General features: G+C 52.0%; 2 protein-coding genes across 7 annotated transcripts; one reads left to right on the forward strand and one right to left on the reverse strand.

Annotated features, from left to right (window-relative positions):
- Nucleotides 1-1,118: 1,118 nt before the first annotated feature.
- Nucleotides 1,119-3,685, forward strand: LOC116913066 (sphingomyelin phosphodiesterase 5-like). 3 transcript variants are annotated; one of them, XM_032917198.1, is made up of 7 exons: nt 1,147-2,123; nt 2,217-2,289; nt 2,501-2,641; nt 2,711-2,800; nt 2,880-2,943; nt 3,031-3,166; nt 3,241-3,685. In XM_032917198.1, exons 1-7 carry the CDS (start codon nt 1,254-1,256, stop codon nt 3,328-3,330), a joined length of 1,464 nt encoding a protein of 487 aa, XP_032773089.1. In that variant the 5' UTR covers nt 1,147-1,253; the 3' UTR covers nt 3,331-3,685. The 3 variants fall into 3 exon arrangements, with proteins under 3 accessions (XP_032773103.1, XP_032773089.1, XP_032773097.1); XM_032917206.1 differs by having other exon boundaries at nt 2,501-2,581; XM_032917212.1 differs by having other exon boundaries at nt 1,119-2,123; nt 2,501-2,800.
- Oplah (5-oxoprolinase, ATP-hydrolysing) lies at nt 3,393-26,987 on the reverse strand. 4 transcript variants are annotated; one of them, XM_032917183.1, is made up of 27 exons: nt 26,943-26,987; nt 13,546-13,769; nt 13,265-13,456; nt 12,699-12,798; nt 12,488-12,611; nt 12,193-12,388; nt 11,946-12,111; nt 11,699-11,837; nt 11,551-11,618; nt 11,167-11,432; nt 10,541-10,653; nt 10,283-10,453; nt 9,964-10,101; nt 9,739-9,877; nt 9,490-9,602; nt 9,156-9,307; nt 8,343-8,503; nt 8,148-8,249; nt 7,887-8,061; nt 5,223-5,407; nt 4,972-5,118; nt 4,742-4,876; nt 4,421-4,570; nt 4,163-4,320; nt 3,920-4,080; nt 3,708-3,805; nt 3,393-3,575 (listed from the first exon to the last, which is right to left on the reverse strand). In XM_032917183.1, exons 1-27 carry the CDS (start codon nt 26,974-26,976, stop codon nt 3,429-3,431), a joined length of 3,954 nt encoding a protein of 1,317 aa, XP_032773074.1. In that variant the 5' UTR covers nt 26,977-26,987; the 3' UTR covers nt 3,393-3,428. The 4 variants fall into 4 exon arrangements, with proteins under 4 accessions (XP_032773074.1, XP_032773076.1, XP_032773075.1 ...); XM_032917185.1 differs by lacking the exon at nt 26,943-26,987 and adding an exon at nt 14,449-15,748; XM_032917184.1 differs by lacking the exon at nt 26,943-26,987 and adding an exon at nt 14,049-14,435.

The raw sequence follows: 26,987 nt of genomic DNA on the forward strand, positions 1-26,987 counted from the left end.
TTACAATCGATGCATAGGCTGAGATTGGAAACGTGTTTCCGGAAGAGTGGAGACCAAAATGGGGTTGGTTCATAAGAAGGGTAGTGTGGGGCTGGAGAGGCGGCTCAGTGGTTAGAGCACTGACTGCTCTTCCAGAGGTCCTGAGTTCAATTCCCAGCAACCACATGGTGGCTCACAACCATCTGTAATGGGATCTGATGCCCTCTTCTGGTGTGTCTAGCATACTCCTATACATAAAATAAATTCTCTAAAAAAGAATCTATCAGTACCAATTAAACTTTCTGTTAGAAGTGGGGCGTGCTAGAGTCCTCCAGATGGGATTACCACACCTCCCTGCTTCCCCATAGAGTTCAGTGCTTTCTGCCCAGACTACAAAGTGTCTTCACTGCTATCCTGGGTGAAGACCTGGTAGCCAAGACGAACCTGATGGGCAACTTAAGAGCCGCTGATGGTTGATGTCAGGGTATATGCTGCCTCACAGCTGGAACAAAGGAGTCTGACCTCCAAGGGGAGCCAAGAATAGTCTATGAAAGATAAGGGACAGGGTTAAGAACACAAGGTTGAGCTGGGCAGTACTGGTGCATGTCTTTAATCCCAGCAATCTGGAGGCAGAGGCAGGCAGATCTCTGTGAGTTCAAGGTCAGCCTGGTCTACAGAACAAGTTCCAGGACAGTCAGGGTCACAGAGAAACCCTGTCTCAAAAAACAAACAAAATAAGCAGAATTAAAAAACTCAGTTACAGAGCTCATATTTTCTTTTACCTGTCTGGTCAAAGTGTAGCGCAAACTGCCTCAAAGTGTAGAACTAACGGTCTTGAAGCTCCATAGTCATAGCCTTTGCAGGTCATCGGTGTTGAGTGTCTGCACTCAGGAGCCAGGCACCAGGTCGAGAAGCTCTGGTGAACCTACCTGGCTGGGTAAGGTGTATTGGAGGGGTGGAGGAGGGGGAGAGTAGGCAGGGCCCTAAGTTTTTCTCCGAAGCACAAAGTGGACAAGGCAGGTACAAGGAGGAGCTGGGCAGGGGCTGTAAAGCCCGGGTTTCTTTTTACGGTTTTTTTTTTTTTTTTTTAAATTATTGGTCTTTCCCAACCGCCACAGAAGTTCTGAGGGGGGGGGGCCAGTGACCAGCAGTCAGGCTCGCGGGGCACTGGGCATTACGAGCTGCGCACACAGGTTGTGCCACCTGGTCTTGACCTCCCGGCAGCTGGCAGCTCGTGTGGTCTCCTAAGGATTCAACTCTCACGCTGGAAACCAATGAATCTCCCTGACGTTCCGCGGCGACGGAGCCCTGTACCCCAAGAGCCTTTACCTAGCTGGCCCCCGATACCCGACCCTCTGAGGCCTTCACCTTTCCCGAACCCCGTGCTGCAAACCCTCTACAGTTTATCCCGCATGCTGCTCTTCCCGGCTTACTGGTCTCTGGACCGGTTGCTGGGTTGCTGGGCGCCAGTATCGCGATCCGGCAGCTTGGGGTGGTTCAAAGTCCTGGCAGGAAGTGGGGCGGCGTTGCTACCGCTGGTGGTGGTCGGTCTACCCTTGGCGTTGGTTGGCCTCGTGCTCTGGCTGCCCCTCCAGCTCTGTCGCCGCCCCTTCTGCTATCAGCCCCCTCCATCATGCTGGGTGTGGCCACCGCCCTGGCGCCCGCCTGCTGAGCGCCAGCGCTGCTTTGTCTTTCTCACTGCTAATCTGTGCCTGTTCCCTCACGGACTGGCACACTTTAACAATTTGTCGAATAGTCAGCAGCGCGCAGATGCTGTTGGGGCCATACTGCTAGATGGCCTTCGGTCGTCACAGTATGAGGTTACCGAACCTAGGCAGCCGCTGCCTAAGGCGCCTGGTGGTGTGCTGAAGGCCACATTACCTATGGGTTTGGACTTCGTGTGTCTGCAGGAAGTGTTCGATCTCCGCGCAGCTCGTCGTCTCGTGCGCGTTTTGGTACCAAATCTGGGCCCGGTGCTATATGATGTAGGCACATTTGGCTTAGTGGCCGGGCCGTACATTAAGGTACTGGGTAGTGGGCTTCTACTGGCCTCGCGCTACCCGCTGCTGCGTGCCACCTTCCGTTGCTTTCCTAACGCTCGTCGCGAGGACGCCATGGCCTCCAAAGGTCTATTATCCGTCCAGGTACTAACCCAGGCTGGAACGAGCCCCGGCGGGGAGAGAGTAAGCAGTGGGTTTAACCAGCAAGGAGACCTGGAACTGTGGGTGGTATTGCAGGCGCAGCTAGGCATGCTGGACGGGCGCCGCATCGTGGGATACCTTCATTGTACACACTTGCAGGCACCCATTGGTGAGCCCTGCAGGAGAGGTTGGAATGTGGGCAGCCCTTCTCTCCTTTGAGGGCAGTAGGTCCCTTAACTTCACCAACACGTTTGTCCCTATGTCTCAATGTTCTCTGCCCCAGACATCCCCAAGAAATGCCTGGGTGGTTTACAGGTCAGGACCAGGGTACGGTTTTAGATTCCTACTCTGTGCTAAGTCAACCCCATCTCTCCTCTTAGAGGATGGACATATTCGCTGCAAACAGCTGACGCTGCTGCTGGAATGGGTGGAGGAGTTCGAGGCTGAGAGCCGCCAGAGTGGTGAGGCTGTGGCTTTCAGCGTCCTTCTGGGAGATCTAAACTTTGACAACTGCTCCCAAGGTAATAAGCTGGGGCGGGTGGAGCCAAGACACCCAGCTCTGCCCACTAAGAAACGGTTTTCCTCCACAGATCATGCAAAGGAGCAGGGACATAAATTCTTCAGCTGTTTTAAGGACCCTTGCCGGCTAGGCCCTTGCCAGGAGCAGCCCTGGGCCTTGGGTATGGCTTCTGGGGAGGGGGGAGAGCAGACTGTCAGCAAGACTGCCTGCCACTGATTCTGCTCTCCCCGCCTCCACAGGGACGATCTTGAATAATTCCACGCTACACCAGTCCATTATCAGCTCCCCAGAGATGCTTCGGAGGTAAGTGGAATTCTTAAACCCAGGCACTATTAGGCAGGCCAGCTGGGAGGAACTGCCCTAGCCTCAGTGATGCTGTCCTTCTTCTAGGGCCTTGGAGCAAGAAAAAGGGCGCCGCCTCTACCTGGCTGGACCCCTTCATGGAAATTACCCAGCTCAATCCTGGAAGGGCCGGCGTCTGGACTATATCACCTACCGCGGAGTACCTGGGAGTCGCCTGAGTCCAGTAAGTGCCTGACCTGGGGGCTGCTGGGCTTGCTCTAACTGAAAACAGCTCCCAACTCGATACCTGCCCCTCAGGAGGCGGAGCAGGTGACATTCAGTACTGCGTTTGCGGGACTCACCGACCACTTGGCTATGGGCCTGAAGCTTCAAGTTGTATGCTCCTGACGCTGGCGCACAGACAAGGGGATGACTATCGAGAAAGACTACCATGGGGAGCGGAGCCCAAATATCGTGCGATTCAAAGGATCTTTATTGTGGGGCACTCATACGGCTTCCTGGGCGCGGCGGTACTCGAATACACTGCCGCGCTCGGGGAAGGCTGGAAATAGCGGGGGCGAGCCTGGTGGTGGCGCTGGATCCTCCGGGTCTCCGTAGCCCCCACCCCCAGGCGTGTGGAGGCAGAACACGTCCTGCGAAGAGCAAGTGCAACGCAGGTGTGGCCTTGTCCCAGTAAGACACAAATCACTCAACCGCCCTGTTTCCGTTTGGGAGCCAAATTAAATTTTTGTATCCCTGTTTACCACACAGGCTCCCTCTCTTACCCCGGGGTACACGGTCACAGATGTCTTGCCGCCCAAATTCACTGTGCGCCCGTCTTTTCTGATCAGGAGGTTTAAGCCACGCGCACCAGGCTCTCCCCCTATAGGAGGAGAAAGAGCTAGGGGTCAAGAGAGGGAGGGGTAGGGAGATGGGGTCCTGAGGTAGCCGCGGCAGAGCAAAAGAGGCCGGGAAGAGCTGGGGAAGCCACACCCACCGTGGAGGCCGTAAGGCTGGAAGGCGCGGCGCTCGGTGAGCACAGACAGCAGCGCCTCTTCCCGAAAGACCAGCTCTCGGACTACGCCATCGCCTCCCCGGAAGCGACCTCGGCCCCCGGAGCCTGGCCTCAGCTCAAAGCGGCGCAGGATAACTGGATACCTGTGCAGATGATGGGCACAGCGCATATGAGCACGGGCTCATCTCCCAGATAACTGCCTGTCCCTGAGTGTGCTCAGCTCACCGGCTCTCCAGAATCTCTGGATCCGTAATGCGTGTGTTGGTCATGTGACTGTGTACACCACTGCGCCCATGCCAGCCAGGGCCCGCACCGGCACCACCAGCCACTGTCTCATAGTAGCCCATACGGGCATTGCCCAGGGTCACATTGTTCATGCAGCCCTGATAGAAGCAGATAAAAGCATTTGGTGAGTGGGCACATCCACCCCCACCGCCGTTTCCCAGCAGTCCTCAGACCTGTATCCATTTTGCTCCACCACACCTGGGAGGCTGAACAGGCCCCAAAAGCCCCCAGAATGACATCCACTACTCGCTGAGATGTGAGCACGTTGCCGCCGACCACTGCTGCCTCTGGGGATGGATCCAATATGGAGCCTTTGGGAATTATGACACGCACAGGAGCCAGGCAACCCTGGTGAATGACCGAGGCGATCAATTAGGACTGGGTATTAACCCACATTCAGATATAAATTACACCACCCTAGGCTCCGTTCATATTGGGCTGCTTTTGTTTTCAGGCAAGTCTCAGGGTAACCTCAGACTTAAGGGGTACCTACCTCCCTCACTGCACACCTCTACAAACCTGGTTAAGTGGGATGTCACGGCCCACTAGACAGCGTAAGCAATAGATGAGAGCAGACAGTGTTATGGCTCTCGGGGCATTGAGATTGCCAAACACCTCAGACCCGGAACCAGTGAAGTCAAATACCGCGCTGCCCTACCTCAGGAAAAAAAAAAAGTGTGGTTATCAGCAGTGGGCCTCACCCCAGAGGCCAGTGCTGGTTTCTGCCCCCACTTCCCTTATAAGCAAACCTGACTCAGGTTGATCTGAACACGCAGGCAGATGGGAGAGCCATCATCCATGTGATCCTCTGCAGACACCTCCAGGGGCAGGCCCCTGGCCTGCCGGGAAGTTCCAAAAGCCCGGAGCATGTCTCTCACTGCTAGCTCAGCATTTGCCTAGCAGAAATAAGGTTCAGCCCAGCCTTGCTGTCTAAAGGGTGACCCAACTGCTCTGGGGCAGCCACAACACTGCCCACGCATGCTCCCGTTCCTAGGCCCACCTGAATATGGCCCATATAGGCCTGCACCACATCTAAGCCATACTGTCCGATCAGCTCTCCCACCAGCTGGATGCCTTTCTGGTTAGCTGCCACCTGGGCACGAAGATCCGACAGGTTGTCATGCAGGTTCCTGGTTCCACTACAGCCAGAGATCTTGCCTGGTGCCCGTAGGGCCTCTGTCACCGCTGGATGGACAGGGTCACAAACTGAGCCATCTCCCATGCCCTCAGGAACAGGTGCCCATGCCTGCCTGTTCCATCCATAACCACAACAGGAACATTGGGCACTTGCTGACATGCCCCACCACACACACACACACACACACACACACTTTGCAAACTCCTATAGGCTGAGGACTATAGGCTCCATCCCTCTGCTGAGCCCTCTTCTGCAGCCCAGCATCTAGAGCACCTTTGGCAATCAGTTGTGCCAAAGGCTTCCCTGGAGCTGGAGGTGGCTTGGGAGAGGGTAGGTTCAGCCCTTAGCAAGCTCATCCATCTGCCTTATCTAGGCTCCCCTGTTGCAGAGTATTTGATAACACCATGAACCCTGAGAGTGTGCTATTTACTGAGAAAAACTTTCTTTGTGGCTGAGCTGTAGCACACACCTTTAACCCCAGCACTCAGGGAGGTACAGGCCCGTAATCCCAGTGAAGGTAAAGTCAGTCTGTAGTAGGAAGCAGCCATGTTGGAAAGCAATGTCTAATTTGAGCAGCAGACAAAAGTGACAAAGATAGGATATGTCCAACTCTCACGAAAAGAGAGGAAAGCAAGGGCTGGAGAGATGGCTCAGCAGTTAAGAGCATTGACCGCTCTTCCAGAGGTCCTGAGTTCAAATCCCAGCAACCACATGGTGGCTCACAACCATCTGTAAAGAGATCCGATGACCTCTTCTGGTGTGTCTGAAGACAGCGACAGTGTGCTCATATAATAAATGAATAAATCTTTAAAAAAAAAAAAAAAAGAGGAAAGAGTGGTGCAGTGGGAGGGGAAGAAGGCAGTGTTACCAGGACCGTTACAGAGAGGCAGGCTGCAGAGAACAAGTTAGACACAGGCGGAGACAGGACAAACCAGACAATGGGAAGGAGCCAGATTAGACACATTGACAAAGTACAAGGCCAAGCAGAGCAATTCATCCAGAGGCCGAGAGAAGTCAGATGGAATCAGTCAGCTTGGGGAGGAGATGGAACCAGCCGGCCGGAGCTCAGAACCAGGAAAGGTGAGCTTATTTAGCAGTGAGTCCCAAAGGCTGGAAACATTCTAGGCCTAGATAAGATTGGACTGAGGCTAGACACTTTGAGGACTAAAGGTTAGCAGACTAAGGCAGTGAGCTTCAGAGATGACAATCCCATCAGGGGAACATAAGCTGCTTTTACCCTCCCCTCAGGAGAAGTCTACCGCACGTCCCACACGCACCATATCCTGTCTGCTCTATATCCTGCCCACTCCCACTGACCTCCAAGCTCTTCAAGAATAAAAGGCAGCACAGGGCTGAGACAGGCAGGGCTCAGCACCTAAAAGAACCAAGCTCTTGAAGGGGATCCAGGGCTGGTTTCCACACACACACACACACACACACACACACACACACACACACACACACACACACACACACACACGGGGCTCATGACTGTAACTCCAATCCCCAAGGATCTTATGCTCTCTTCTGATCTCCAAGGACACCTGTATCCATGTGGTGCACTCAGGCAAACACAGACATAAACCCTACCAAGCACTATCAAGGAAGTCCTGCTGTCTTCCTGCAGTTTCTTATATCCAACAAGGTTCCCCTCGTACTCCTGTAAGCTGTGTCATCTACCCTGAGAATATACCACACCTGGGGAAAACCCTCGCCCTCCAGTCTCAGTCTTACCCTCTATGAGGTCTACTGGCCACTTGAACTCCACCACGTGTCTCCATGATCCACGGCAGCTCCCCATAATCAAGTATCCTATGTGCTGTGGGTTCCCCACACTCTCCACCATGCCTTCTTCACCTCAACTCCAGGATGCCTTTTTGAGTTCTCAGACCCCTGTGACCTCAGACCAAGGCTGTCTCTCCCAGTCTTTCACCTTGCCTGCAGCTGCTCTATGCATCTCAGTGCAAAAACCTCCATCCTATAGCTATCCGAGCCTGACCCCACAACCTCCAGATTGTACAAACTTTAGTTCCCAAACAGTCCCTTCCACCTTCTGGATGCCCACCATCTTTGAGGGTGGCTACAGTTGTCCCATCTGGCCACTCCACCTTCTGTCAGGGTTTCTCTGCAGGAGGTGTAGAAGCTGTTCCCGGGCCCAGTGACTGAGCCCCAGACCCGGACAGCTCCTTGGGACTCTGTAGCCTCGATACCCAGTGTAGCTTGCAGTAGTTGCCAACCGTGAAACTATCTCGTCTACCGTCTTCCCCCTTGGGTGTCTTGGTCGATTCCCCAACCCAAAATCGCCATCTAGGAGGTCATCTTTGGTCCAGATCGAGGTCATCTCAGCTCTTCTGCATATCTGAGATGATTTATGACTGCCCTGAGAGGTCATTACTGCCTCTATAAGCCTCAAGGTAGGCCTGGGCTGATATCAGCTGTGTATCAGGATTCTGCCCAGCCCTGTCTCTGGGAGCATCCACACATCCCTGCCTGCCAGATCTTCACTGTGACCCTTTTCCAACTCACCCTCTTCCTGGAAGACGCCTCCCTGGACCAGTTTGAAGGACAGAAAAACGGCACCCTCCTGTTGCAGCGTGGTGGAGTGAGGCGGCATAGAGCCCGGTGTGATTCCTCCAATGTCTGCGTGGTGCCCTCGGCTAGCCACGTAGAACACAGGCCTCGTCTGGCCTGGCCAAAACACCTAAGGGGTGAACAGCAACCATCAGCAGCACCAGAAACCTCTGTCCCCCTAACACTAGTCAAGGCGTCCCCCTAACACTTCCTCACCGGTGTGATGACAGTCAGGTCAGGAAGATGGCTGCCCCCTGCGCTGGGATGGTTGCTGAGCAACACATCACCAGGATGGAGGTCGGCTCCTAAGTGCTGAATCTGAAACCGGGGAGACACATACAGAGTGAAAAGGGAGGTGAGGTCATGGGAAAAGGGAGGGGGACAGAAGGGAAGATGTCACTGTCACCACACCTGGAACTGTACAGTCTCTTGCATGGCGCCCAGGTGCACAGGAATGTGGGGAGCATTGGAGACGAGGCCCCCATCTGGCCCAAAGAGGGCACAGGAGAAGTCGAGGCGTTCCTTGATGTTGGTAGAGATGGCTGTGCGCTGTAGGATGCGGCCCATCTGCTCTGGGGGCACAGAGTGGCCAGGTGGCCCCATCATCCACACGTATAGCTCCAAGAAAGAGGCACAGGACCCACAGGGTCAAGGCATCCTGGGCCTAAGACTCGGAAGCTTTTCCTGTGTCCCGGGGAAGACCAGGGCGGCAGCATTCCCTCTTAAGCAGTTAGGCTGCAGCCCCGGTGTATGATAGCTTATGAGGCAAACACTCCTTGTCCAGCCTGCCTGGGGTCACACTTCAATTTCCCTCCCTGACTGATGCAGCAAGAACCTGGTCCCCAAGCATAAACCCCTAGGCTCCCGAAAGCCGGTGGCCAGGCCTTGAACAGATGAGCTCCCAGTGGACACCTGCGTTCTCTCCCTAAATAGCTGGTGATCAAATGGCTCCCAATGAGAAGAGAAAAGGGCTTGCCCTGTCCAAAGCCTGCTCTTGCAGCATGGAGTACAGTTTCAGAGCCAAGGCCACACTGCCCACCTCACCGCCAGTGAGGATCCCGCCTTTCCCCTTGGCTCACATCTGCCAGGTTACCACATGCAACAAGAGCCAATGCTGTCAGCCACCCTACTGTCTGTGTTCCCGCCTCGCACGCAAGCCCTCGCCGCCCCATGTCCTACATCATACATGCCAGCCATATGAGGAGGACAGCAGTGTCTACTCACCAGCAATGCTCATGAAGCGGTGTGAGAAAATAGACAGCTGGATGGGGTCAAGCCTGGTATCTGCCATACTAGGACCCTCAGCTCCCACAGAAATGCGGATGTCCCCTGTATCAGTCACCTCTGCTTGGCAACCCGGTTCTACAAGGATGGTGCTGGGAGCAGGAGACACAGAGGAGCTACAAGGAGGCTGACCACAACCTCCCCACAACCAGAGATGTCAATCCTCCACGCCAGGAGATACTCCAAGGGTGGAACATCTGCAGCCCTGGGCTGGGAGATCTGCTGTGTCGGGCCCTGCAATAACCCCTCCAAGGCTCTACGTATCCAGACTTACCTGTTGTTGTCGATGATAAGGCAGGGCCCTTGGAGCTGGTGCCCGTAGCCTAGTTCTCCTAAAAGGTACACGGGAGTCTCCTGATAACCCCCTTCAAAGTAGCACTGGGTCACCTGCAGAAGGTATGGGATGTGCTGGGTTCCCAGATCATTTTTCCTGAGGCCCCTCAACGTGGCTGGATCTCTCCATCAACCCTCGTCCCCTGAGGTCCTGAGGATGTAGGTGGACCAGCACAGCAAGGCCTCCAACCTTTTCCACGTGGGGAGGTCCAGTCTGGACTTTGGGGGTTTCCTCCAGCTGAAGTCCACTACGGCCAGTTCCCCTCACACGTACATCATCTACCACCACCGGCCGCTCGGGGATAATGAAGCCAAACTCTCTCATGTACCTGCACCCACGCATCCAAGGGAGCAATAAGGACAAAGCAACCAGACCAGCAGGCCACATGCTGGACTCACAGGAAGTCACATATACCTCTCCACAAATGCAGCTCCAAAGTCACCAGCACGGGGTGAGCAGGCTGTGGCCGGATGCTGATGGGCAGACACCATTAGGGCGCAGTCAGTGCCTTGGTAGCGAAGATGCAGGAAGCTCTCAGTGCTGATCTGAGACCTGGGGGAAGCAGGTTGGGGTACTTACCCAGTGCTATCTGAGGGTACCTTTCCTGCTTCCTCAGGTACTATGAGACCCTTGTCCTAAAGACTCAGGAACATCTGGAAAGTCCTCCAGTGTATACCACCAAAGGGGAGGTGGAGACAAAACCAGCCCCAGGTTCAGTGGTCCATGAGTCTACCTAGGGAAGCCCTGGACCTGCAAGGCATCCACACACTGCTCCTCCAGGCGGCTCAGTCTCTGGTCCAGTTGTGCAAAGGTTTCAGGTGTGTAAGACAGGGAACAGGGCTCCTGTGCTTCGTGAACCACATCTGCCAAGGCCAGTCCTAGTGCTGACAGCAGCCCGCTGTGCCTGCAGAAATGGGTGGCACGGCAGTGCGGGGACAATCCTCAAAGCCAACTCCCTCAGCCAAGGGCACATCTCCATATGCAGACCCACCTGTGAATGTGCACAGTATCCATCCCCAGGGCCCGGGCAATGGCACAAGCGTGTTGCCCACCAGCTCCTCCAAAGCAAGCCAATACATGGGCTGAGGGGTCATGGCCTCGTGCCTGGTGATCCAGGAAGGGCCAATAAATCACTTTTCATACCCTTGACAGCCCCCCACCCTGTCCCATTCCTGTAGAGGATGGCTCTGATCAAAGGTGAGGAGTCTGTGTTTACTGATGCTGAAGGTCCTAGCCCCCAACTGGTTTTTGATATATCAATAAAGATGCCAGTGGCCAATGGCTGGGAGGGAGGGAGGGAGGAAAGAGGCGGGACTTCCACGTTCCCAAAGGCTAGGAGAGAGGAAGAGGATTGAGATACTTGGGGAAAGAGAAAGAAGGGGACGCAGTAGCAGAGGAGAAAAGCCAACCGGCTTTGTGAGTTTTGCAGGTTAAGTGGCCTCTGGCCTCTGGCCACCTCCCCGACTAGGCCTGGGGCATCAGGGGAAGGATTAGGAGTGCTCACTCATTGTGTTGCCCAAGGCATTTCAAGATTAACTGGCTACAGATTTCGGTTGGTCTGAGAATGTATCGAGCAGGGCTAGGACAGACCGGTGAGGGTGGGCGGAGGGGCCATACCTGTGTGAGGGCACGGATAGGCCGGCACATGGCTTCATTGGCAACACGCACAAACCCCATGGCCACCTCTTCCAGACTTAGTTTGGAAGCTGGGCACGGTCCATTGGTCAAGAAGCTGTTGACCTCCATGGCCACAGCCTCTAGAGCCTTTCGGGAAGCCTCAGGAGACAGTGGCTGGTCTTCTCCTGGCCCAAAAATGCAGGGGAAGGAGGCAGGCAGCAGGCGACCCAGGACCAGATTAGCATCTGTCACTGTCAGAGGACCCCCTGGGAAGAAGGAACAGAGTGTGGGTCGGAGACTAGAGGTTCAACTCAGAAGCGAGCAGCAGGGATGGGCCTAGAACACCATGGGGAGAAGCCCAGCAAGGCAGAGGCTCGCTCTTACCTTTACGGTAGCAGGCAGGACCTGGGTGGGCACCTGCTGACTCTGGACCAACCACAAAGAGGCCAGATCTTGGGGGATAAAGGACTGGAATTAAAGGTGTAGAGGATAAAAAAAATCTGAGAGGTTGTAACTGCAGACAGGAACTGACCTGAAGAAGAGGCGGGAACCCCCGCCAGCTGCCACTGTGTTGATGTCCAACTGGGGGGCCTGAAGGGTAACACCTGCTGTGCTAGCCTCAAAGACATGCTCAAATTCTCCAGCATAGCGGCTCACGTCTGTGGATGTGCCTAACGGCGAATAAGGTATTAGGAGTCACCCCCAAGACCGGAGTCCCCAGCATCGTCCAGCTGGGCGGCTGAAGGTCTTCCCTCACACAGCCACTTCGGCCTTCATACCTCCCATGTCAAAGCCAATGACAGGCTGACCGCCTTCCAGATGGTAGGTGGTAGCTGAGTAGCCAACCACACCCCCAGCAGGGCCAGAGAGCACAGCCCGGGAACCACTGAAAGCATCCATGGGTGCGAGGCCACCATCAGAGCGCATGAAGAGAACTTGCACATTCTGTGAACAGGGAGGGCGGACAGTGATGTGCTGGGCAGGTGTGAGCCTAGGGCCTGGAGCGGGGTAGTCCACAGGCCTCACCTTTAGCTGGCCCTGGAAGCCTCGGCGGAAGCCCTGCACATAGCGCTGGATGGTGGGAGTAAGGTAAGCGTCAGCACAGGCTGTATGGCCCCGAGGAACAATTCGTACCATGGGCATGACTTCCGAGGACAAGGAGACGTGCGTGAAGCCCAGCTCCCGGGCCAGCGTGCCCACCTGCTGCTCATGCTGGGCCCACCTACAGCGAGAACACAGGGGGCTCTGTGCCTCCCACCCAACACCCTTCCAGCTTTCCTCTGGACCCAGCCTCTGCCCACAGGAAACAGCCCCGACTCACGTGTACGAATGCATGAGCACCACAGCCAGACTGTGAATGCCCCGAGACAAGAGCCCCTCCAGCTTCCCACGCAGGGCTTCCAGGTTCACAGGCTGCTGTATCTCTAGCAGGTCCCCTGTGCGGCCTAAAAGGAGCCCATAGCCCCCATTCAGAAGTTGCTAGGATCTGCCTACCCCAAGAACCTCGAACAGGCTGTCAGCACCATCCGCACCTTTGACAGGAGAGCCGGCACCTGGTTCTCCGCGGTACAGCACCACTCGCTCATCCACCTCCAGCACTTCCTCATACAGTACCTCTGGCATGGGCACAGCCTGAGGGCAGGCAGAGGCTCAGAAGAGACCCAGGCCTGAGGGGCTCTAAGGGGCCCTGTGTGGTGTGGAAGTACAGGCCAGGGGATGTGTCCCCAAAAAGTTAGGAGACAATCAAAATGGTCCAGCCAGCTCCACCCAGAGGGCTTCTCTCTGTACCCAAGCCCTTGAGAGGGAAGGGTGGAACCAGCACCCTACCCCAAGAGGGAAGCTTTTTCCAGGAATTCCGAGGTAGAACCTCCAAGCTCTCACCCTGAGTAGTGCTGGCTTGAACTGGCAGAGTATCACATACCAGCCTGGAAGTATGGGGACACAGGTCCTGCTAGCAATACTCTGTCTCCTCTAGGCCTATCTATCATCTAGAGGACTTAGCCACCGCTGCTTCACGTACCTCCCCACAAGGCCTTGGCTGGGAGAGAGGAAACAGTACACAAGCTGCCTAGTACCCAGTCAGCATGGGAGAGCTCACCAGGTCAAAGAGGTCCGGGCGGGCCTGAGTGCCAATGTGCAGCAGGTCTCGGAAACCCCGAGTCACCAGCAGTGCCACCCGTTCTCCCTGTCGTTCCAACAGTGCATTGGTGGCCACCGTGGTACCCATGCGGATGCTGGCAATGCGACTGGTGTCTAGCGGTCGGCCTCGAGGCAGCAGCACACCCTCCTCCTGGAGACCACATAGTGTGAGACCTCAGGTTGGGGGGTCTCCCTAAGCCCCGCGCTCCCCCCTGGCACTCACCATTGGCCCTGGCCCACCTGCTCTAGAATTCGGCGGATGCCCTCTGTGGGTGCATCTGCATAGTTGGCAGGGTCCTCTGAGAGCAGCTTCAGGACACGCACATGCCCTCCAGGGCACTGGGCAAAGACATCTGTGAAGGTGCCACCGCGGTCGATGGCGAAATGGAAGCGCCCTTCTGGGCTGCCCATGACGTTGAAGCTGGAGTCCAGGAATGGCTCTTCAGCTGGTAACCCTGGGAGAACTAGACAGAAGAGCCTGTCACTGGGAGTGAGAGGGTTTGGGGTTATGCCTGAGGGGGGTCTGGTTTCTAAGAAGAGGCTGGGATGGGAAAAGAGATGGATTCCAAGTCTAGGAGGTGCCCAGGAGTGGAGCCATAGAGTAGCTCTGGGTTTGGCAGGAGCTGCAGGACCCAGTCAAAGGGTGGCCAGAGAGTGGAGTCAGAGCCAGGCAAACCCATATGCCAGCCCAGTGTCCCAGTGACTCAGGTCTAAGAGTCCCGATGCCAATGGAAAGCCAGTACCTGGATTAGAGGTAAAAGGACACCGGAGCCCTTTTGTGCTGGAGGAGCCTGGGTTCTTTCCGCAGGAAAGTTAGGGTGGGCAGGTAAGAAATAGCTCCACTTCCCACTTGGCTCAAGTCTCCCGGCCCAGGCTTTACAGGCACTGGAACCCTACAGAACCAGTACAACGGTGGGGCGAGGCTAAAAGGAGGCTAGGAACAGCAGAGCCCTGAGGGGGATGTAGAAAGGCAGTAGCCAGCAGAGTAAGGACTTCTGCACAGACCCCAACGGTGGAATCGGCTCTGGCTTGTGTTCTCCCGCGGTGCTTCCCGCAAGCCCTGCCTCCACCTCGGGGAGGGGCCTGTGGAAACACACTCCCACCCCTCACCCCCTCCCACCCCACACACAAACACAGACACACAAGCCTGGTGTGCCTGGCCCTCCGGATTACATAAATGCCGGCCGGGCCTGAGCACCTCCTCCTTCGCCCAGAGCGATCCACCGATTGAGGGAGGGACTGAGTGGCCCTTGCCAGCTAGGGGCGGACCCAGCGCTTTGGCTCAAGGGCACCTTGGTTCTCGGAACTGCGGAACCTCTCTGCAAGTTCTGGGTCGGCCGAAAGTGGGCGCCCTTGATACCCACCTTCAGGTCTCCAAGTAACTGGTTCCACTCTAAAGTAACAACATTTCTGATGTACTCAGACGGTTCCCCAGAGTAGGAGGACCTGAGGCGGGAGATGGGTTGGGTGGAAAAGAACGTAGCAAGCAAGGAACAATGGAAAGTAGGAGGCCGTCTTATTCAGCAGCAAAGTGGCACAAAAAACAAAACAAAACAAAACAAAAACAAAACAAGCGGCCTCTGCACATATCCCTCAGTCAACCCTACAGTGTAAAAACGGCTCAGTCCAGCTAATCTGAGATCTCTCCTGTAATGAGACCAGCAGAAATCTGGAACTGGTGTTCCCCCTTGTGGAGGACAACAGGGCAACTTCTCCTGTGTCCTCTACTCTCTTGTTTATTTAGCCGGCCCTTAAGTGGTCTAACTGGAAGGAAGAGAAAGTGCAGAGGCAGAGGAGGCCCCAGGACAACCAAGACTGTAGGCAAAGAGGACCAGAATTTCTTTCTTGCTTTGCTGTTCCTTGAGGGGTTTTAGCCCCAAGAAAGCAGGTCTTTCTTACTAGGCCAGCACTTTCATTCTTTCTAAGACTGAGTCCAGGGAGCCTCAATTGTGCTGGTAGAAAGTCAGGGCCTCTGCAGGCAGGGCAGAGGCTGGGCTCAAGTCAGGCCTGAACCCTTTAGCATCCAGAGTGAAGGGGTAAAACTATCACCCATGTGGAGGAGATGCTGCCCTACGAGGGCAGCTCCTGAGGAATAGCTAGCTTCTGAGACTGTAGGAAGTCAGTTGAACCCAAAGGACTTTCCCCGTGCACTAGGCCAGATATCACACAGCTTAGGGCACGCACACCCAAGCAGCCCAGACTAAGTGTACTACTGGCTCTCAAGGCCCACTTGGGTCTAGGAGGCTAGGGTGAGCTGGTTAGGTATTAGAATTGTAGGCTCTGGGCTGCACACCACACTTCAGGTAATGCCTGGTGCCCCTGGGCATTCAAAACCTGTCCTCATGTCCCTTTCTCATTTCGTGGATGCCAGAGTAAGGTCTGTGGTGCATAGCTCAGTGAGACTTTCATTTCAAAGCGAAAAATAGAGAGGGCTGCATGCTAGCTCAGTGGTAGATGACTTGTTACGCATAGAAGAAGCCCTGAGTTCTCCTAATATGGAGAAAAAAAGTGTGTGTGTGTGTGTGTGTGTGTGTGTGTGTGTGTGTGTGTGTGAGAGAGAGAGAGAGAGAGAGAGAGAGAGAGAGAGAGAGAGAGAGAGAGAGAACACCCAGAGCCAGGAGACAGTCTTTTCTCAAACTCTCTCTGCCTTGCAAGATCCTTCTGGTACCCTCTTTCCTCTGCATCAATCTCACAGCCAATTGGCTGCCACCTAGGGCATTTGCACTAACCGTTCCTTAGCTTGTCAAGCTCGCCCCAGTCTCACAACTATTATTTCATCCCAGCTCTGCTCCATGTCACTTTCTCAGAGATGTCATCTCCTCGCCCCTGCATGGACTCCCAAGACTTCATCCCGCCCTTGTCCCTGGGTTTGCTCCATCTCCCTCTACCTACCACCAGCACCCAACGCGGAACAGGTGGCCACACTCCACAGGCCCAGGGTTTTGCATGGCTTCTTTCCGTTTGGGCACACATTGGATGAGAGAGCTCTGAAGGATGCCCGTGGCTCACCTCTCTCGACATCCTTGAATCTGATCGTCTTACGCTTCTGCAGCCTGGGGGTGGCAGTTGCTTCCGACAGGAAGTTGGAGCCACATAAGCTTAAGCTATTGCCCCTGCTCCTAAGGACTAGCTTTAGCTCTTGGTTTTCCTGGATGAGCTGCACTAGCCGCCGTAGCTCCTCATTCTCTTGGGCCAGGCGCTGTATCTCCTGTCGTAGGCCCTCATAGCTGCTGAGAAGGGACATGCCCAGGAGCAGCACAGCAGCTGGCCAGTGGTGGTGGACTGGTCAGGAAAGAGAGGCTCTGCCATTGTGAGGTCAGCATCTGACCCCACCTCTGTATTCCAAGATGGCAAGGGTCCAGTCGTACGGTCTGCAGCAGGTTTTGTCTGATTTCTGGCTGTGAAGGACCGCCAGAGATGCCCAGACACTGCCATAGGTCTTTGGATTTCCTTATTAAGCTCTTCCTGGAAGATGGAAGTTTCTCTTGAGACCACCCAGTTTAGGTAAGGCATGGAAGATGACTCAGGCATTTCTACCGTCCACTCACCACTGGCCCCTGGCTGTAGCCCCTTGGTCACAGTGTGAGATTACAGATCTGGGCAAGTGGGTGTGGTGCCTGAATCCAGGGGTTGTGCAGCATCCAAGGAGGTCAGGGAGGGTGAGCATCAGAGCTATGCTGCAAGGGTAGCTGGTACAGCCTTGGTAGACTGAGGAACTCACTAGGCACATAGGAAGGGCTGGTGGCAAAGAACTGGACGAAGCAGCAGCGTTCTTACCCACAATGACAATGGATTTTTTATAAATCCAATGTCATTTTACATTGGACTTTCATTAAGGACTTCCTTCAATCCAATTTGTCCTGTAAAATTATAATTCCATGCAGTCACTTTGATTCTGTGACCTTTTCTCCATCACTCTTGTTATCTGGTTCATATTTCCTTTTTGCTTGCTTGATGAGTGTAGCTTTCACTGGTTAATTTATGGGTTCTCCGGGGATTTCCCTTCCCCAGGAAACTCCGCCAAAGGCCCTTCATTTGTGGTAGAGGATGGGTATACAGGTCCAGCCCGTACGAAGTCAAACAGGCCTCCGGGAGTGGCGGGGAGTGAGGATGATTATAGCAAAGACAGAAGAAAGATCCGAGAGACAGATAACGGGAGGGCTGCAGGTCACGACCACAGCAGCAAGTGTATTTCTCATAGCCATGTTACACTCAGTATGTAGGAAGCAAAGCTACAGGCTAACAGAAACAGTTGTGCTCAAGTATACACAAGACATTTGTACACACACACACACACACACACACACACACACACACACACACACCCTCCCTATTCCTCCACCAAGGTTAATAGAATCTTCAGCTCTTCATCTTGAGCCTTAAGTGCACCTCCTCTTATCATCCCATGCCTCAGCAGGCCAGGACATCTTTCAAAAGGCCCTGAACTGCCCTGACTCTGCTTGGCAGGCAAATAGTCCCCCGCCCTTCCCTCTGCTTCAGAGAAGCGGCAAACAGTTCCCTACAGATGGGAAGGAATCCTCTAGAGATAGGCAGTAGAAGGCTAGGCACCATACTCCTTTTCTAAGATATCTTTATTTTTCTTATACATGCATGAGTGTTTTGCCTGAATGTGTCTGAGTGCACTGAGTGCCTGCCTGCTGCTGTGGCGGCCATAAGGGACCCTAGATCCACTGGAACCATAGGTCCAGATGGTTAAATCTGCCATGGGAGTGCTGGGAACTGAACCCAGGTCCTCTGCAAGAATAACAGAAACCCTTGACCACTGAGCCATCTCTCCAGTCCCAGGCAGCGGCAACTAAAATAGTTCTACAAGGAAACAACCCTAGTTCCAGGAAACACAGAATGTTTCAGACAGCATAGATTTTACCCCAAATGAATGGCAGGCCCCATGAATTGAATCCCTAGGCAGACATTCTGAACATTGAGGTGGACAGGCCCTAGAAAAGTTTCTGCCATACACCCCATTACCATCTTCAGATCTGTGCATAGGATGGCCCCAGGGCTCACAATGATTAGCTTATGTCATTGTCACAGTGGAGGGATACCGGCAGATCCTTCAAAGGGTCAAAAGAGACTCCATGGAAAGGAGATGCTCCCTTGCTAAAAGAGAGTCAGATGGAAAGGCTAGGGTCCCCTCTAGGGGCTGACTCACCAGCGAAAAGCGCTGAAAAGGCCGGCAACTTGCCTCAGAGGATGAATGTGCTTCCTGCCAAGCCTGAATGAGTTGAAGCTCTGGCCCCAAGGGGTAGAAGAGAGAACTAACTCCCAAAAGTGGAATGTTGTCCTCTGACCCCCACGTGCTAGCTATGGCATGCACGGACCCCACCCCCACCCCGCAAGGCTGTGGTGGTAGCTAGGTTAGTAGAACATTTACTTACCCAGAATGCACTTACCACCCTCAGAGGAAGGAGTCAGCAGTCAAGGCCCTTCTCTGCTACATAGGGGATTCGAAGCTAGCCTTGGGCTGCACAATGTAAGAAGTGTCAAATATAAGTTCTCCTGATCAAATACTATTAAGCTTGTGTTTAGGGCAAGGCATTAAGACCTTTTTGTCTTCCTCACCTGTCCCTCCATCTTGTACTCTTGCTAAGGACATTTCTAGGATTAACTAGAATCTGATCTCCGTGAGGAAGAATCCATTGAAAACCACCCCTCTCTATTCTAGGATGTCCTAGCTAACTTATCTTAGCCTTTATTAACACTGCCTGTCTGTGTGAAACACCCCTCCAGCTGGCTAACCACTTATCTTAGCTTCTGTTAAAACTGCTTGCTTTAAACTGCTTACTTCTGCAAAGCCCCCCCACCCCCTCCACCCCCATGGCTGAGATGCCAGGATGTGGTTTCAGCCTTTAAAAACTTCATGTTCTAGGCACTCGGGGCCATGCCTAGGTCCAAGACTTGGTTATGGTCCTAGATGGCTGGAATAAAGACTTTCAACTGGCAGTACACTGTGTAAGCGGCCACCTCTGGTGAGCTCCAGGGAACCCACCAAGTAAAACTTACAAATGTTTTCATTTTCTCCACCCAGGAATACCTTTGTTTTTTCAAAAGCCCAAAGTTCTGTTTTAGAAATCCAATGACCTAGGGCGGTGAACTTTTGATCCTTGGAGCAGTGATTCCTTTCGCCTTCCTCTATCACACACACACAGACACACACACACACACACACACACACACACACACACACACACACACACACACACACACACACACACACACACACACACACACACACACACACACCACACACACACACACACACACACACACACACACACACACTCACACACACACACACACACACACACACACACACACTCACACACCACACACACACACACACACACACACCTCACACACACTCACACACACACACACACACACACACACACACAATCGCATTTCTGTGTGACCCTGGCTGTCCTACAACTAACTCTGTGGACCAGGCTGCCTCCCAGGTGGCATGGCTTCAAGGCATACAATACCACCACCCAGCTAAATTAGCATTTTTAAAGATTATTGTATTTCTTAGAAATAGAATCTTGTCGTCTGGTGAGACAGCTCAGTGACACAAGGCTCTTGCCTGAGTTTGGTCCCCAAGACCTACAGGTTAGAAGAAGAGAACCTACTCTGGTAAATTGTTCTCGGACCTCCACGTCTGCCACGGCACTCATGTGCCCCTACACAAGCACACAGAACTACAAATAAATAAATGTAATAAAAAATTAATAAAAAAGAAATAGAATCTTGCTCAAGCTGACCCCAAACTGCTGGTAGAAAGAAAGAAAGAAAGAAAGAAAGAAAGAAAGAAAGAAAGAAAGAAAGAAAGAAAGAAAGAAAGGAGAAGAGAAATGACTGCTCCTAGGTATAGTGGAGAAGAAGGTTTACTGTAGATAAAAGGGAGAGTATAGCCGGAGGCAGACACATCTGGAAGAGTCCAGAGTAGACATGACCATGAACCATCATAGGAGAGGAGGAGGGAAAGAGAGAGGGGAGAAAGGGGAACCAGGTGCAGCCGCCAAGTAGGCAAAGGGTGAAAAGAGAAGCTGGAAACCAAAATGGCTGGATTATATAGGGAGGGGCCTCTGGGGAAAGGGCAGACTTAGCCGCTGCTAGGAGATTTCAGGGTAGTGAGTAGGGTATTCCAGCCTTACTTTGTAACAGGTCGGGACTGGGGGATGCTGGGAGGACCTGGTGGCTAGGTCTGATCTGATAGGATATGTTGATGTTAGGCACCTCAGCAGTTTGTCCCAGGGTTTGAGACACGGGCCAGGCATTTGGTCTTGCTATCCCCATCTTCTGTTGCTAGATGAACGGGTTTGTCCACACTGTCCAGCTGATAATGTTTGGTTTTCTGTAAGGTAGAGTCCATGCACTGAAACTAGTTGGGGAACTTTGGATGGGTTCACATGAACTTTGTATGTCTAAATTTTCCTGGTCTTTCCACGCTGCAGCAGTAGAGGCCAGTTTTTGGTAGCTGGACTCTGAACTGCTCTAGGACTAGAGAATTCCATGATGAAACATGACAGGTATGCTCCTGGCCTTGACCTTGAGAACTCTGGCAGGGGAAGGTCCCTCATCATGGCTGGGTGACCCTTTCACTCTGGATACTGGCCAGGGTCATAGAACAAGGCAAAAGTGTTTATAAGGTCTATGAAGAGTCTAGTGGTGGTGGCACAGGCCTTTAATCCAAGAATTCCCAAGGCAGAGGCAGGCAGAGCTCTGAGTTCAAGACCAGCCTGGTTTACAGAGTGAGTTCCAAGACAGCCAGGGCTACACAGAGAAACCCTGTTCTCAAGAAAGAAAAAAAAAATCAGGCTGGAGAGATGGCTCAGTGGTTAAGAGCACTGGCTGCTCTTCCAGAGGTCCTGAGTTCAATTCCCAGCAACCACGTGGTGGATCACAACCATCCGTAATGAGATCTGGTGTGTCTGAAGACAGCTACAGTGTACTTATATATAATAAATAAATCTTTAAAAAAGAAAGAAAGAAAAGAAATCAATCATGAATCATGAAAGCTTTCAGGAGCTCTTCCCCTGCTCCCAGGGATGGGGAGTAAGTTTCAGTCTGAGAAAGGAGAACTGAGTTGACCAGCCTACCATCCTTATAGCCTCTTCTTGCCGAGTAGGGATAGTGGCCTCATTTTGAGAAAAGGAATCGTGTTCCCAGTGCCACACAGATCCACGTAGTACAAGGGGGCAGAGGAAGGAACTCACTAGCTCCCAGCTGCTGAGCTCTGCCTTTATTTGGAAGTTAAGATTGGATAAACTTAGGGAGGACAACAGAGACAATGGCAACCTGGTGGGGAGGGGGGCTTGGGAGGGGGGAGCCACCAAGCAGAAAAGTGTTAAGCCACTAAGAGTCACACCTGCAAGTTCTCTGAAGAAGCCAGAGCCATACAGTAGGTGTTTCGGCCGATTACAACATGCCTGTGAGGGGATGGAATGTAGCAGATGGAAAGCCAACATGACCTTGGGCCAGCTGGTGTACTACCAGTCTCTAGCTGATCTAGCATCCTGATGAGGATTAGCTAAAACTCCCGGAATGTGCTGTTGTTGTTGTCCACCCACCCTAAAGCTGAGGATGCTGTGAGAAACATCGCAGGTTTCCTACAGGAGCGATTTCAGAGTCACTCTGTGTAGACAAATTTGTATCTGAGCATCCGGGACACACAGTTCTGTCTGCCGCTGAGAAACCAGAACGCCAGCGAGTATGGTTCCGGGGGGAGCTTTTATTGTAGATACGAAAGAAAGAATAGCTAGAGGCATCTGGAGGAACCTAGAGCGGGAGGAGGCAGTCAATGGAGTATGGCCAGCGGCCTGGAACTTGGCAAGGGGGCAGCAGGAGCAGAGCAGAGGGGGAGAGACAGGGAGGACAGAAGGAAGCGGGAGAGAGGGAGGAGGAAGACAGGAAGGCAAAAAGATCACAAGCCAAAGAGGGAATGTAGCGGAAATAGCAGGGTGATAAGGGGAATGAGTGTGGGGGAGGGGAAAGGGCGAGGACAGCTGGGGTGCTAGCATGGACTCTGAGATGTGTAACAGGCACTGGTGACAATGACGGAGCCTGGAGGCCAGCATGCTCTTTGGTAGTCATAGGTACCACAGATAGCCATTTGTCCTTTCTGCCAATGATTTAAAAAAAGAAAAAAAAGAAGGCTCTTCTTGGTAGAGGAGAATAAGCTTCACGAGTTCCTGAGGAACTTTCTAACCACAAGAGTGCAGGGAAATGGAGTTTCCTTTGGACCTTAACAATTTAAGATATATCAGTTTAAGTCCAGGAGTGGTGCTCTGGTAGCTGAGGCAAGTCGATCTCTCTGAGCTTGATGTTATCCTGGTTTGAGCTCCAGGTTAGCCATGAAGATAAACAATGAGATCCTCTCTCAACAAAACAAAAACAAAAACAACAAAAAGGAAAGAAAGAGAAATGTCTGTGTAAAAGCTGGTAATACGGGGCCAGAGAGATGGCTCAACAGATAAAGGTGCTTGCTGCCAATCCCCAGGACCCACATGGTTGGAAATAGAGACCCCAGCCAAAGTGCTGAGAACAGTAACTGTGGGAAACATCGGTGCCAATCCCTGTCGCCATCGAAACACCGAAGCTCAGAGAACATTGTGGAAGACGGTGCTGAAAACCGTAAGTGATAGAGCTCAGGGAGGACTGGGGCAAAACGGTGCCTTCTAGACATGCTGGTCATCGCCCTCACACTCACAGCAACTGTGGTTGGTTGCACAGAATCAATTCCAGCACAGATGGGGGAGAGGCTCATGAGGCCCCACCTCCAGTCTTGGGGTAGTGGTAGGGGAACTGATTTTTTTTGGAGATGTGGCCTCTAGTAGGTTTTCCAAGCTCCAGTGAATGGCCTTATACCTATGAACACATAGCCAACACTAACTAGGCTCAGGGGGTCAATGAAAGACAGGATATGGCCCTGGGGGTGGGGGATGGGGAGATCTGGTGGGGGGATGGGGAGATCTGGAGGAGGAATGGGGTGGTGAATATTATCAAAATATGCTATGTACATGTGTGAAATTATTTTCAAAGAATAAATTTCAAATATATATTTGTTTAAAAAGCAAGTGTGGTGGTGACCTAGGACTTGGGAAGTGCCTGAAGGAGGATCAGAAATTCAAGGCCATCTTTTACTGTATAACAAGTTTGAGGCCAGCCCCAGCTATATGAGACTGTAAAAATGATAGCTTGGTAGCCCAGTCCTATAATCTCCTCACTCAGAAAGCTGAGGTAGGAGGATTGCTGCAACTTTTTTTTTTTTTTTTTTTTTTGGTTCTTTTTTTCGGAGCTGGGGACCGAACCCCGGGCCTTGCGCTTCCTAGGCAAGCACTCTACCACTGAGCTAAATCCCCAACCCCGGATTGCTGCAACTTTAAAGCCAACTTGGAGTGTATATTAAGTACCAGGTCAGCCTGGAAACTCAAAAAGTAAAATAGAGACAAAACAAAAGTCCCTTGGTAACTAAAGGTTGATTAGTTCTAAATGTCACTCACCTATAGCAACATTCTTTAGTATGGATGAAACCAAGACAAGAGTCTTTGCAAACTGTACCAGTAAGATTTGAGACAGAGTGCCCAGGGATGAGTCCCCCACTTGAGCGGGAAGAATTACTCCATGATACTAACCCACAAGAGCACTTGAGAGGGGTATGTTTCGGGATATCTCATTATTGTTCACAGGAAACCTAGTTGTTAGCAAAATACACGAGTTTAGAAGGATACTGCCTTGGTCAGATGCAGTGCGGTGTGTCCTGTAGAGATGTGGTTTGGGTGTGCCTCTAAAAGCCTCCACAGATAAGACACTAACGAATGGAAAGACCCTGCCTGTTTTAAGGCAAGTTGTTTGGGAGATGTCTTTGCTCTCAGACCCAAGGCAAAGTCAAGTGGATGGCCTCGTATGGGTGAAATCGTTGGTCCCTATTGACTTGGCTTGGAGCCCCCACCACTAGGGTGACATGGTTCAGCCCCCAAAGGTGTAGGGGAGGGGCTAGAGATGACTTTTATAGCCATTGGCCCTTTGAGAGCGCTCTCTCTCTCTCTCTCTCTCTCTCTCTCTCTCTCTCTCTCAACCACAGACACACTTTAATAACCACAGTTTGCACTGGTCACAGGCCACAGGTGAGTACATTACTTTGACACTTAAACTTGGCTACAATTGTCTGGAAGATGTACACTGTGTTGGATTTTGAGTACAGGTAGTGACTGCTCTAGAACAAAGCTATTTCCCCAAAAGTCACAAGTCACTTTTGAGGTTTGTTTCTTAAATAGAGAAGAAGATTGAAAGCGCTGAAATGAACACTTTTTAAGTTTTTTTTTTTTCTTTTTCCTTTTCTTTTTTTCAGAGCTGGGGACCGAACCCAGTGCCTTGTGCTTGCTAGGCAAGCGCTTTACCACTGAGCTAAATCCCCAGCCCCGAAATGAACACTTTTTTTTCCATCTTAAAGGGGAAACAGAGGAAACTGTGCTTCACCCCTGCAATTTTAACGCTGCCTTCTATCTTCTGCAATCCTAAAGTCATTTCAGAGGTTCTGCGCTCCCTCAGAGGCATCAAAGCCATAAACATGCGCTCACTAATCTACCCCTGATGCTTTGCCTAAGAAGTTGGCGTTTCCATCTTCTGCATCTTTCTGCTGGAACCATGGTTTAGAATTAGGTCCTTGATGTTGATAAGCATCCAGAAGGTGACAGATTCCAGGAATGTCACTAGGGAAGTTTGGTGGGAGCTCCTCCCTCCATCTCGGGGTGAACACAAAGCCAGGACAGTCTTTGAGTAACCTGTATGTGGTGGGGCTGGCATTGATTTTCCGCGGCACACTGCAGGACTCGAATTTGTTAGCCAGAGTGACATTGTTTCCAAACAGGCAGTATCGGGGCATCTTCACTCCAACAACCCCAGCAAACCCTGACCCAGAATGCAGTCCAATTCCCATCTGCTCCCTCTGCTTCACCGGATGTTCCGAGCTCTCTCTCTCTTGATTGGCCCTTGATTTTGGCTTGGAAGAAGCTGGGAGTACGAGATAAGGATTTGTTCTTTGTTCTTTGGGCTTGCAAGAGCCACAGAGAAGCACGTGGCTGGACACAGGCGAAAAAGGATTTGAGGAAAGAGAGCAAAGGTTCTCTTGGGTTTGGAGGAGCTCAAGGTAGATTAGCTCAGGAGTATGCCACAGCCAGGAAGGAGATTTCTAAAAAGCTAGCAGTTTAGTTGAAGAATAGATAGGCTTGTAAATAGGTATTTTGTATATAGCTAAGAAAATAAAATTACCTCACTGATCTAGCAGGTTTGTTTTTTTGTTTTTTGGTGTTTTTTTTTTTTTAATTTTACCTCAGTTCTCTTCTTCCCTGTCTTTATTGGTGTAAGTATTGAATAATTTAAATGAATAAACATTACAGGGGTAGGAGCAAGCTGATCTTTGTGAACTCAAGGTCCTTTTGGTCTACATCAGAGGTTCTCAACCTCCCTAATGCTTCAACCCTTTAATAGAGCTCTTCATATTGTGGTGACCTCCCCCAACCACAGAATTATTTTGTTAGTACTTCACAACTGTAATTTTGCTACTGTTACGAATCATAATGTAAATATCTGATCTGTGACTCCCAAAAGAGGTTCAGACTCACAGGTTGAGAACCACTGGTCTTCAAAGTGAGTTTCAGGCCAGCCAGAGCTACAGAGTGAGACTTCACCAAGGGGGGGGGGTACTGGGGACTCAGAGCAGCAAGGGATCCAGTTTATTTCATGAACATGCAAAGTGGGCACCAGCTTAGAATGACAGGCATGGTGAGACAGCACAGAAAATGGTTTATAAACCTGACGCGCATAAGAAGTATGCCCCCGGGGTTGGGGATTTAGCTCAGTGGTAGAGCGCTTGCCTAGCAAGCGCAAGGCCCTGGGTTCGGTCCCCAGCTCCGAAAAAAAAAAGAAAAAGAAGTATGCCCCGGTTATTTTTGAGTGACCAGGAGGGAAATGAGAACTTCACACATGCATATAAAGTTCATCCCTGCAGCTGCAATTCCCTTACCAACCCCTCCACCACCACCACTACTCCCTCCCCATTTCACGTGCTCCTTTTTCTCTTTTTTTTTTTTTTTTAAGCACTGAGCCCACCTAACTGTCCTGTAACTCACTCTGTAGACCAGGCTAGCCTCGACCTCAGAGACCCACCGGTCTCCCTCCTGAACACTGGGATTAAAGGTGTGCACGGTCACCAGCCAGCAAGGGGGTTACAGTCTTACTGAGCATTGAAGCCTTACCTTCTCTCCCTTTCTTTTGTTTGTCTTTTACTCAGTAAAATCACCTGTTGACTCATTTGTACGATTGACATCCTGTTCATTTTAAAGCTTGCCCTCTTCTGAGATAAGATTAGAAATTGCTCTCCTGTTTTTTAATAAAGGATGCTTTCTATTACACTGACCTCCTTGACACACATAATTAAGGATCATCGCCCCATCTCGGGATCTGCAAGGTACCTTTTGCCAAGTAAAGTGGGTGTTCCTAATTCCTGTAATTCAGAGCTAGCTGTCTTTGCAACTGTGATTCACTCCACATGAAGGGCAGATTGGAACACTGCCCAGCCACACAAATCCCTGGGAAAACGCAGGAGTCTTGCTTACCTAGGACCTGAAGCACAACTGTTAAGGTTTCCATTGCTGTGAACA

This window comes from Rattus rattus, chromosome 1 (assembly GCF_011064425.1).
Source record: "Rattus rattus isolate New Zealand chromosome 1, Rrattus_CSIRO_v1, whole genome shotgun sequence".
Lineage (NCBI taxonomy): Eukaryota > Metazoa > Chordata > Mammalia > Rodentia > Muridae > Rattus > Rattus rattus.

Bases quoted from the DNA above. Each gene is read 5' to 3' on its own strand.
- LOC116913066 (XM_032917212.1), top strand. From the start codon at position 1,254: ATGAATCTCCCTGACGTTCCGCGGCGACGGAGCCCTGTACCCCAAGAG. The intron at 2,290-2,500 runs GTGAGCCCTGCA...CTCTCCTCTTAG, and splicing joins ACACTTGCAGGCACCCATTG to AGGATGGACATATTCGCTGC. The intron at 2,801-2,879 runs GTATGGCTTCTG...CCGCCTCCACAG, and splicing joins GGAGCAGCCCTGGGCCTTGG to GGACGATCTTGAATAATTCC.
- Oplah (XM_032917183.1), bottom strand. From the start codon at position 26,976: ATGGAAACCTTAACAGTTGTGCTTCAGGTCCTAG. The intron at 13,457-13,545 runs GTGGGCCAGGGC...TGTGGTCTCCAG, and splicing joins TCCGCCGAATTCTAGAGCAG to GAGGAGGGTGTGCTGCTGCC. The intron at 4,571-4,741 runs GTTTGTAGAGGT...GTCATTCACCAG, and splicing joins GTGACATCCCACTTAACCAG to GGTTGCCTGGCTCCTGTGCG.